Below are 12203 nucleotides of genomic sequence, written 5' to 3' on the forward strand. Positions count from 1 at the left end.
ATGGACGTGCCTGTGGGTCAGAGGAACTTTCAGTGTCTAGCCCACTGGGACATTTCACAAGCAGCCAACAAGTGGATTTTGGAAGAAGTGTGTATTCGGTTTAGCCATGTCTTCTCTGACAGAAATGATGCCTGTGCTGGGATGGCAGAGGAGCCCTTGCAATCTGATGCCTTCCTGTGCACGGCCAGTGCTCAGAGCTGTGACCCGCAACAAATGTGTGCTGTGCTCACCTGCTGCGTGCCATGACAGAAGTGACGGGGAGGGCTTTTCCCTACATCACTGAACAGATGCAGTGGGACTGGCCTGGGCTCCCTCTCGACTGGTGCCTTCACAAATTACTTTTTTTCAAAGTCACACGAAACATTCTGCAGGACAGCAAATCGTGCTAATATTCATCCCCACCTTTAAGACTGAAATAAACCCCTGCTCATGAAGACCCCATGAATTACCATTCATTGTGATCCATGGGATTCTGCTCTGCTTGATGTACACAAGACTTTCTTTTCCATATTTTTATTGGCTAGCAAGCAAAATCCATTAAGATGTGTAAATGACTCAAAAATTATGCAAGTTTTTATTGCTCAATTAGCATTTTATTGTTTTAAATAAGTCCAGATTAATTTTAAAGACATGCAAATATAAGCTGAGATAAGTCCTTAGTGTTAAAAGTCCTGAAACAGGAATAAGACCTTTTGAGTATCTTTAGTATTCTCTGACTGGCAGGGACTACATCTATTGCATCATTAGTGGATGGCAGGCAAAGATTTTTCTAAACTTATTATATTGTCAGCTTAAAACTCTTCCTGATGATATACAGTAGAAAAAGAACTTGGTTCTTAATTCAGTAGTAGCAAATAGTGCAATGGTTTGACATTGCTGCTAATGATAAGAGTATTAGTGTGCAGAGAGCAGCCGAGCAGATGTGAGTGCACCATACCAAAGTGATTAAATGGTACCACTTAGAGCAGAGGTAGTTTAGCATGGAAGTTTTGGACACACAGGTAGAACTAGTATGTGACACTTCCCATTTGTGCTGCCTTTGCCACAGCAGGCTGCTTCTGCTCCAGTGTTAATGCTTTCTTTACCTCTAAGTGAAGACTGTGGCTCTTGGCTGTGGGAGCACCTGTGAGGGTGCCAGAACACAGAGCTGAACTCACCTGACCAGTCCTAATGTGGTGCATCCCCATTTCTGAAAGGTTGCCCTGATATTTTCCTGGCTCTGGTATTTTCACATGCTTTTTGAAGTCTTGAGGTAAATTAACTTATATTCCAGTTCAGCACATACCTGTTTGTTTGGGACCAGATGCCCTGTTTTTGCACAGAGAAAAAGGAAAGGTTCCAGGTGGGTGAGAAGTTTTAGGAATATGTAGGCAGTGTGGATTTTTGTGGTTAACTGAGCGTTCACTTAAAACAGCTCTAAGATATTTGGCATACTTGATTTCCATCCCTTTATTTTTCCCCTATCCTGTTTTCCCTGTCATTTGCTAATTGAAAGCAAGCCCCCTTTAATAGTTGGAAAACCTCTGGCAATACCAGGAAAAAGAAAGAAAAAAATAGAGCAAGATATAGGTGAGTTGCTTTTAAAGTATTTGTTGTATATAGATTACAGAAGAACGTGTTGAGGCTTGAGTTTGATATGCATTTGATCTCCCCAAGAACAGTAGAGAATATTTGATGGATTTTTTAGAAGTACTTTCAGATTTACTGTCTCTACAGTACATTATTGAATTTTGAAGCTTGTTTAGCAGATGACTGCATTTTCCTTTTTCATTTTTTGCTTAATCCCTCCAGTCTTCTGTGACAGCATGGCTGTCACTTGCTGTATTGTGGCAGACACTATAAAAATCCTTTTAAATGTCAGAGCTGTTGGATAAACGGATAGTGATTTGCAGATGATTACAGAAGTCTTTTGGTTTCTCAGATTGAGGGTTCTCATGTAGTCCAGAAAGATTCATGCTCCCTTTCAGCAGCTCTTGACCGTACTGATGACACATTTGTTTTCTTCAGTTAACCTCTGTGGCTCCTTCTGAAGTAATTCAGAAATTACATAAAAATCTGCAAGTTAAAAACGCTTGGTAAGATACAGAGATTTGTAGGCTTTAGAGTTTTTTACCTTAAGAAAATGCTGAAAGAATATGCCCAGGTTTAGAATGGGAACTTTTTGTTTCTCTGACCATCTTTGTCTGCAGTTATACTAGAGGACTCTCTGGCTATGTGTGTTGAGGAACTTTATGTTGTAATTTTGAGAGCAATAAAACTGAAGAGGAAGAAAATGCCATGATTTATTCTATTGCTTGGAGGATATGGAAGACTTTTTAAACAATATCTGTTACTCATTTCATTTGAGAGAGGTAGTGTTTGTATGTGTTTACAAAGCATTTGTCTGGTCTGAAACTTGAATGCCATTTAACATATTTTGCTACAGCAACAAGAATTCTAAAAATTTTCACTGAATCTAGCACTGAGAGTAATAAGTTAACCTTTTTTGCCTTTTATTAAGTACTGTGAGGTAGTTGTTAATTGCAGTAACAAGCTTTCTTTCCGTAGAGTGAATGTACAAATAGAGACCAGTGTGTTATGTTGTCATTTGTTGTCATAAGGAAAATGTCAGTTACATCAATTTGCATTTCTTTTCATAGAGATGTCCTGTTGCACCTATTTAAAAGTAAGGACTGAATTGCAACCAAAGGATTGTGGCCAAATACACTGATTTATTTTTACAGAGTACGATCTTCAGAAATTCCAGACTAAATGTCATACTTCGATAAGTAACACCCTTATAAGAATTCCCCTGTTTCCCATTGGCAGTATTGTTTTCATTTTTTAAATCATGAATCTGCCTGTCTGTAGACTTTCTTTTATTGATGACCAGTCTCCTAAATAGTGCTCTGTGAAGAGCACATCTCAACATGTTTGTATTTTGCTGAAGAATTGTTTTAAATGCCTCCACAAGTACTGAGGTAGAGCTTGTCTCTGTCCCCTGTTACTGGCGGGACCACGGTAATACTGGCCAAAGAAATCAGCCTCCGATTCAGTGTTTTCTGATGCCAAATTTGCTTTGCTAAATTAGTGTCCCATGTATTGTGTTGGAACAGGTAAAGTTGACTATGTTCATTTAAAACTGGGGAAGTTTCTGTCTGTTTGTCCTAAGGGGTGAATCTGACTTCTACACTAATGACCTTCTTGTGTGTTTATTAAATATTGCCTGTGACTTTTGACTTAATTCATCCAAGCGCATATTTCTTCTACAGGTCCATTAAAGTAGAAAATTCAGCATGCTCTCAGTAGAAGGGTTATTTGTGGTGTCATGGAAATCAATACAAGATGCCTATTCATGGATTAATTTTTTGTTTATGCTTGAGGTTTTCTTCCTTGCTGTATTAATTTAAGGTTTTGTTTCTAATGAGCATGTAGAAATGCGTGCAATGGAAAAATAAGAATACCAAATCTCTTTTGGACATATATGTACACTTTAAATGCATCATTAGGTATAAATTGAGTAGAAGAACATGCATGGAAGTCTTTGAAATGTTATCATCTGGGATATATAATCTTTTGCATGTTCTTAGTATCTAGCAATCTGACAACTAATGTGGTTGTCTTGGAAACAAGCTTTATTTTCCTTTTGTGAATGTCTAGATGTGAAATCATCTTCCTTGAAAATCTAGAAGTAATACTTCTAAAAGAAATAACTGCAGATTTAAGATGCTTGTCCTCTATTTAAAGAACTGATACAGAAATCTGTGATGCTTGCATTGTGAGCTTTAATTATAGTTGTGTGCTTATGTTGCTAAAACAGTCTTTAGTGGTTTTTTTTAGGTAAAATGCCTGTACTTAGTGTTGATATTTGTCTAGGAATTATCTGCAGTGAAACACTTTGCCAAGATTTCCTAGCTTCATGTTTAAGTAGAAATATTACAGTGTAACTGATGCTTTAGAAGTGAAATTCCTAAAACCAAACTGATACTATGTCTTCCAGTCTTTTCCCTTGCCTTGTTTTAAATTAACAGCATGCAATAAATCCTTGGGTATTCTGTGAGATTATAGCACAATATTTTCCAAATAAAACATTGCTTTTTTATTAGCCAGCTGCCATGCATGACATAAAATGTCAAAAGTAAAATAGCAACTGAGTCAAGAAATGACCATCTTTCAAATTGCTGGGGGTTTTGTATGAAAATATGAAATAATGTTATTGAAATTTAATTTTTCTGGTCCGTAGCTTATTTGTCCTTATTTGTCAGCAGTCTGATAGTTTGGTATTAGCAACAGTGTATTTTCATCCTGATTTTTACAGATGAAAGCCCAGACTGAATAATTGTCCATGTTTGGTTCTTAATTGTTAAGTTCAGTAAGTTTTCTAATGGAGGTTTTAATATATTTCTCTTCCAGGTATTTTTGTCTCCAATATCAATTTAACAGGCTTTTAATTACAGATATGCGCATCAGAGAAGAGTATTTTTTTAAGTCTCTCATAAAACAACTGTTTTGTTCAGTGAAACTCACACTTTGAATGATACAACCTGTCCAAGGGTAGACAAGCAAGGCAAAATCTTGTTTAGGCATTGGAACCCAATTGTGTGACCATTTCTTTCATTCTATCTCCCATCTCTTCCTCCTGCCTCATTTCTTGTGCTGCACCCACATTTCAGATTGGTCTCTCTTCCCAGAACTTAATTTGCCATTTTATTTTTGCTTAAATGTTCAAGTATGTTCCAATTTTTTTCACTTCCTTATTTCCTAGAATGGGAGCAGGCTTCCTATGTAAGGCCTGAGATGAAGCTTATTGACCTAAGTGGAGAGAATCTTGAAGACTTAAAGACTGTGGTTGTTACCAGATAATGCAAAAAGCTTTTAGTGACCTGTATTTTGGCCCCAGTGTACAATAGTGGCATAAGTATTCTGCACCCAGAAAGAAATAAATAATCACAGCTTGTTTTTCCACAAATGACAGTAGTCACTCTGATGTACTCTAATGGTGCTGTGTTCCATTTTGGATGCAATAGCATTTATATGTGTTTACCTTGATGGCCAGGCCATAAACTTCCCACTTTCACCTCAAATTATGATCTCATAAATCTTACATTAAAAAAGGACATTAAAATAACATGTTATTTAAGCTACAAACGAAGCTGAGTTAGTCCTTGAGCTTTTTTCACATTCTTCTAAATAAATGTCATTTCTTCCAGTTTAACGATATTAGTTAACTGTGTTCAGAAAAAGCAGTCCATTTTATACCTTCCTGAACAAATAATAATTCTTCATGCTGATTACTAAGTATAACATAATTATATTCCCTGGCTCCATTTTAGCTGAACAATTTTTCATTCTTTGCTCCCAAACTGCAAACAAGCAAGCAACTGAAAAAAAGAAAACCCCAAACCTCTTACAGTAACAATTTTATATAGTTACAGTATGGGCATCATTGTGTTAGTGTGATCAGTTCCTTGAAATTGGTTGATAGTCACATACTAGCATTCCTCTTGAATATCCTGGGAAAACCTGATATTGTTAAAGTTCTCATGGCTTTTCCTTTCAGATTCACTTTTAGTAAACTTCTATATTTTCTTGTCCCTTTTCTTTATGACACAGAGATGTTGTCCTGGAGACATCTGTTTTTACCTTTGTGCATTGTAAGTGGAAATGGTGACATGGTCTTTCATCCCCAGGAATGTAATTATGCCTAATTCAAAGTTAGTTCTATAGATAAAGAGGAAGTGCTGGGTTTTTTTTTTCTGATGTGTTTCACTTCAGGATGTTGCCAAGTCTGATATCAGCAGTATAAGGAAAAGATAAAACAAACTCCAGGGGGGAGATTGTAGAGTCATTCAAAGAGAAATGGTATTTTTGTTGCCTTTTGTAATTAAAAAAGCACAAAACAAAATAACTAATAAACATCTTCCTTTTACTATAAGCAAGGAAGTTGATTAGATAGTCATCTACAGCCAGAGACACAGAGATATGTAGTAGCTTTCTCCGTGATGAGACCCACATCTCTGGAGGACAGTGTATACAGTCATCACATCATGTTTAAGACAGAAGTTTCTCTCTCTAGTGCCCAGCACAAAGACAAGCTACATCTCTAGCTTCACTTAAGCACCTGATATTTGACTGTAGGCAGTCCCATTGCAAGTGTGTGATTTGGCTTGAAATTATCTCTGCTAATCTTTACATCTGATAATGGACTGAAGTACAAAAAAACTTGTCCAAACTGCACTTTACACAACTTGTTTTAGAGCTTCTCATGAATTACAGTAGCTTATTGCTATTTCTTTTTTGCATATCCTTGGTGTGTTGTTACATGTATGGTGGATGCTGGAGTGATTGAAATACCACAAGAGAAAGTTGCTTTTTCACCTTCTGTCAAGACTTGCAGTGGGAGCTGGACATCTTTATTCCCTAGAGGTCATCTGCTGTGCTAGGTACCTGAACATGAAAGTCTTGATTCTTCATTCTGTTGCCCTTTTCCCAGCAATTACCGTTTTAATTATTCACATAAAAAACTCTTCTAATGCTGCCATATGTCATTACTTGGTTTTAAAGTAATTGAAATATTCAAATATTCAAACATCAAATTTGAATGCCTATTTGAATACCTATTCAAATACCATTTGATAGGTATTTTCAAAAGCAGGGAGAAGGCTCAGAATTTTTTGTAGTGTATTGATTTTTCTTTTTTTATGTGTTAATGGCGTGACCTTTAGAAAACAAAAAGTGATTTGAAATTTAAATTTTGAAATTGATAATACATGCTCCTGTTAGAGGATTTGGGACTTCACATAGGTGTTTATTCACATCAGTTAATTAATATGGCAGTAATTGTATTTTACGCAATTTTTAAAATGTTTAGGGCAGTTTTTAATGGTCTTATCTGGTGAAATGTAGATTGTTATGGGTTAATGTGTATGTGAGTGTATGAAAATGTTCGCTGTAGGCATGTATTAAGCTGAGTTTAATACAACTCAATGTGGTATTATTTAAATGTGGTAGAACTTTCTTGGGTTTATTACTTGGGTATATTTAGAGCTTCAGGTAAAATGTATGAAGATACTCTAGAATTTCATGGGGTGTAGCACCCATTTAAAAATCACTTCTGTAATACTGTATCTTTTTCTGATTCTCAGTTTAACATCAAAACAGTTTTGCAGTAAAAAATACAGTAAATAATTGGCAAAATTCTATCTGAATGAATATGAAATAATTCATTCAACTTATCTCTGCTCAGTAATAAGAACTATGTGCTCTTGCTGTGCTGTTCATTCACAGCTGTTTCTTCATGCTGTCCCCCTTAGCAGCATGTGTTTGATTTTGCTCTGAGTAGCAGCAGAAACACTTGAAATGCTGCAATTTGAACTTAACTTCCAGAGAGCAATGACAGTGGCCTGTCAGACCATGCTGATTTTTTTTATGTCACCCTGAAAAAAAAAATTTAAACTGATGGCATTTTTCCAGTGCCAGACTGTGCCCTGTTCAACACATCTCAGAGCAGCATTTTCTGATCTGGCCACAGTAATGTTTTTTATCAGTGCTGTCATTAATTTGGTTGCAGGTGGAGGTAGTCTTTTTGGAGTGGATGAATAATTCAGCTTTATACTTCAACTGTTTTAAGGAGATAAAAATTCTAGACCTTTTTTAAAGAGAAAATCTGACTAGAAAGTGAATTGTACAGGTAGTTACTGTGAACAGACATATCTTACTGAGATTTTTGGAGCAATTGTCTAAAGTGCAGCATTGTACATGTTTAAGAGGATGCCAGAGAAAATAAAAATTATGATTGCTCTTCTTTCCAGTGAAAATGAGCAAATGGGCTCTTAACCCGTTTAATTTTGTGATTAAATCATAAATATCTATCAGCACTTTGTATTAGCATATGACATAAACATGTGTCAGTGTGAACTAAGCCTGATAGGAGTCTATATATCTGGCAGTCGGAGAGTGGGGCTTTTGTCTGTGTGATTTTTGCTTTTTTATTTTTCTCTTTAATCTTTTCTCAACTTGGAAAACAAGAAGGCTGATGCTCTTTCTGTAATTTGTGGTATTTTAAACCTCAAATGTCACCCATCCCCTTGCCCTTTTAAAGAATTTGTGCATTCTGTGAATTCCTATGAGTCAGAGAGCAGAGGAGAATTTTGTATTTGCTTCACTTAGTGAATTTAAACAAAAAAACCCCTAAGGTTATTGATTATAGCAAACACTCACCTTCTGTATTTTTGTACAAATCATTTTAGAGGATCAAGCATTTAGTTATATAGGATTTTAAGAGAGCCTGAGGCTTGGGTTCAGCATGCATGCTGTAGGTGCCAGTGACCTGAGGCAGAGCCATCAGCTGTGAGGAGTGCATCCGACCTTTCAGGTGAGGGATCTGCCTCCGCAGTGGAAGTATGGAGGGGTTTGGGGTGTCTCTGTGGTTGCACACACTGATGGCAGTGCAGTGACATGACCAGTCTGCACCTTGGACTGCTACCCTGGGCCTCCTTTAAGGTAAGGAGGGTGTCTGGATATGGATGGACAGGAGGCTGGGATTTAATACGGAATAAATCAGCCATCTTTTGATGGTAAATGGTCAGGAGAGGTGGTCATAACTTGAACTTGATTCTGATCTTCTGTGCTTCTGGTGGGGGGAAAAGCTCTTGCCATTCTGCTGGTGGTTTCAGTTTTGCTTGTTTTTTTAATGTAAAAGCCCAGAAAGTTTACAGTTGGTGCAGGCAGAGGATCATTGCAGTAAGAGCTACTTCAAAGGAACAACCAACCAACCTAAAAAACGGCCAAGAAGGAGTGTCCCTCCTGTGCCCCTCTGCCATCCTTATATGTTGAGCCTGGCTCCGTGAGGGTGCAGGATTACTTGTGTTCCATTTTGTGTTTCCTATCTCTGTTTTTTGTGAGCACAGTGTAATTGAAATAAGATGCCCTTGAAAAATCTGCTAAGGATTTGTGTCACGATTGACGACAAGGGAGTTCTGTTATATTTGGAAGATGCAGTTAAATATAACATAGTATGAAAGGCAGAAGTGAAGTAATTTTCCTTGTTTGAGGAAGCTAAGCAGGAGTTTATTTCAGTTCTGCTAGTAAGGAAGATGACAGTGGAAAATAGTTAAGTTCTGTATTTATTAAGTTCTAATGAAGAAAACTAGGTCATACATGAACATACTGCTCCTTATTACCTGAGAGGGGCTATGATCATTGTATTTTATGATGAAAGTTATATTTTTGAAAGAACATATGTTGGCTTCTCTCCCTTTTATTTTTTCATTATGCTTTTAAACCTGTTTCAAAACTATGGAGTTCAGCACATTAGGTTCATGTGCTGTTAGGAAAATGGTACATTTTCTATATAGAAGCTGAATCTTAAATTACTATGTACCATCAAATCATGTAGTATCTTTCTACAAATCACTATTACATAATAATAGTATTAATTTCTGAGGGAACAGTAATGTATTGAACAGTTAAATATCCCAGGCTTTGTTTGTTCCTCATCTGGTAATGCAGGCAGAAAAAATGAGATATGCCACATAGTTCATCTTATTTTCAGCACATCTGCAAATGTAGGCTGAACCATATTTTCTTTAATGCATCATTGACTTTTGGTAAAGGGTTGTGAAGCAGAGCACCTGGTGTGAGGAACCAGGGGATGTATAGTCCATGACCGTGTGTCTGGGTGCAGAGCACCTCTGAGAGTGGGCATTGCAGCTTTGTTGAGAACCACCATTCTGAGATCTGGATTCTATAATGCCGATGTACTGTGAGATGAGGTACTGTGCTGTTAGATTTTAAAAAACTATTGCAGACTATTTGCCGGTAATTAATGTGATATTTTTGGAAAACAGTCAACAGTTTGTAAAGTTGTAACTGTTTATTAAATGGACTAGAGTTATTTCTAGGTTCAATAGCTGCAGGCTGCTCCCAGGTGGTTGGTGTTAGCAGTGGGGAGGACTTCTCCCACTGTAGAACCTGCACTGGTAACACTGCATGGAGGGGTTCTTAGGATTTGTATGTTCAGTCAGATCTCTTGATAAGATGTGAAGAGTTTTGCGTTGCTTGCTTTCAGTATTATTTCTCGGTTATATGCTGTCAGTGTTCATTTTGGTGTAATGAAAGTGGTGTAGGGTTTGTGTTTGTGTGGGGGTTTTGGTTGTTTTGGTTTTCAGGGGTTTTATGTGGGTTTGTTAGTTTTGGTTGGTTGGTTGATTTTTTTGTTTGTTTGTTTTCCCTTAGTTCAGAGTCAGTACTGACTGGATTCTTCCATGCAGAAATGCAAAGATAGAATAAAATAGAATGAGGTGGAATGGTTGATGTATAACCATCAGTGTGTTACTGCTGGGTAGCTTCAGAGATCACATTTCTCCATCTGCCTTGATAAGAAATTCTGTAAATTGTGAAGTTGAAGAATTAACCCATTTCAGTTTTTTATCATGTCATTACCATGTGATTGTTCAGTCATTGAGAAAAAAACCTGTTTAGTTTATTTTAAACCCTGCACCAGTTCTACCATGAGCTAATACCACTGAGGTATAGGTTTACCATGGGAATTAACCATGGTGTCACTGTTTCTGAATCCCTGTTTAATTTAAAAGCAGGAGAGGTGATGTTGGGAAAAACCTTGAAGAATCAGTTTGATTCAGAGTCTATATGAATAAAAATAACTTTTGTTTGTTTTAGCTATCTGTTTTCTTTAAATAGCCATGAATTAAGCTTTGTAACAGGGCTGGTAAGATCCTGCTGACTTCAGTGAGGCTTGACATGGTCCATTAACAATGTAATGTATTTGTGTTAGTAAATGGTGTCATTTTGAAATTCATCACGGGCTCATGAATATCTTTTTCCTCACCCACTTCTCTGGAATTATTAGACATACAGCTGAAGTAGTGGCTTTAGTTACTTTGCTGGTAATTGGATTAACAATTCAGTATGCAGTACCGAGGTTTCTTTTAGCTGAAAATTGGGAATAATGCTTTTCTGGATGTATCAGTTTACAAAGTGTATCCTATTGATATCCTGCTATATAGGAAAGATTATTTAATACATATATTAGATCTATAATAAAATTTTTGTTTGTTTTCAGTAGTAGCATATGATAGGGCATTAATCTCTACATATATGCATTTGAAACTAGCTGCATAAAATTGACTGTAGATACTAGAAATGCTTTAATAACTTTTCTTTCTTATAAAAAGTGTAATATTTTTAGTAACTTGTTGTCAATTAATAAACTACTGTAGGAGCTTGTGTAACAGTATGTTACTACAATAAAATGCTGTTTAAAAAAGTTGACCTGAATCTTGCTTTTATCAGTTTTGTGACTTTTATATTTCTTTCTCATTAGAGCTATGCAGCACTGATCCAGCAACAAATTAATGAGGAGAAACAAAAAGTGAGAGAAAAGGCTGTATATGGAATTCAGCTCACAGAAGAAAGACTTAATGACTTCCGTGATGAACAGATTGGGCAGCTGAAGGAACTGATGGATGAGGCTACCAAACCTAAAAAATAAATCACCATTTCTAAAGACTCGGAATACAAAACCTAAAAGATTAAATAATATATTTTAATGCACATGGAAGTATTTTGAAACTGCTTTTTCCAGTTGTACTTGAATGTGGTTTCTGTGAGATAATGGACGCTGCTGATGCTATGACTTGTCTGAAATGGATGTGTTTGGCTTTCTGTGCAAGAATAAATGGAAGAATGAAATAATCACAACACTTTTATGTTAATTGCATTTTTTTCTCCTTTTTTTTTTTCCTCCTAATGGATGTCAAAGACTGAAAGAATTTGGGTAAAGTAATTTGACATTTTTAAAATGTGGATTTGTTAGTTTGGGGGTTTTTTGTTTTGTAATCTTGGCACCTATAGGGCAAAACGTCATTCTCTTTGTCTATTATCCTCTTTCTTAATGGAGAAATTTATTTTCTGGTGAGACAGAGGAATGGTGCTTGGGTGGGTTTGTTTTCATGGAAAGAAATGAGCAGTATTGGAAAAGCATACTGATGGTGAAACTGGAAGTTGGTTTTTTTCTTGGCCTTTTTTTTGAACTTTAAAATAAAAGATTTAGCTCATTATTAAATTAACCTTGAATCACTCTTATGCAGAAAAATCTGCATTTTTTTCAAAGCTAAATTCAGATTATTTTTAGTATCTAAATTTTTTAAAAACCTTTTGTGAGTAGGTTGTGCTGTAGTTTGAATTCGAAGGTTCTTTTAAAA

The 12203-nt window shown here is 36.3% G+C and overlaps 1 protein-coding gene across 1 annotated transcript in view; it reads left to right on the top strand.

Annotated features, from left to right (window-relative positions):
* The window catches only part of SDHAF3 (succinate dehydrogenase complex assembly factor 3), a 28276-nt gene extending 16574 nt beyond the window's left edge, over nt 1–11702 (top strand). Inside the window, exon 2 of the mRNA XM_066317779.1 lies at nt 11324–11702. Within this exon, the coding sequence (XP_066173876.1) occupies nt 11324–11491 (168 nt within the window). The 3' untranslated portion in view covers nt 11492–11702. The remainder of the gene's footprint in view (nt 1–11323) is intronic.
* The last annotated feature ends 501 nt before the right edge of the window (nt 11703–12203 follow it).

The sequence above is a fragment of the Sylvia atricapilla genome, chromosome 1 (assembly GCF_009819655.1).
Source record: "Sylvia atricapilla isolate bSylAtr1 chromosome 1, bSylAtr1.pri, whole genome shotgun sequence".
NCBI lineage: Eukaryota > Metazoa > Chordata > Aves > Passeriformes > Sylviidae > Sylvia > Sylvia atricapilla.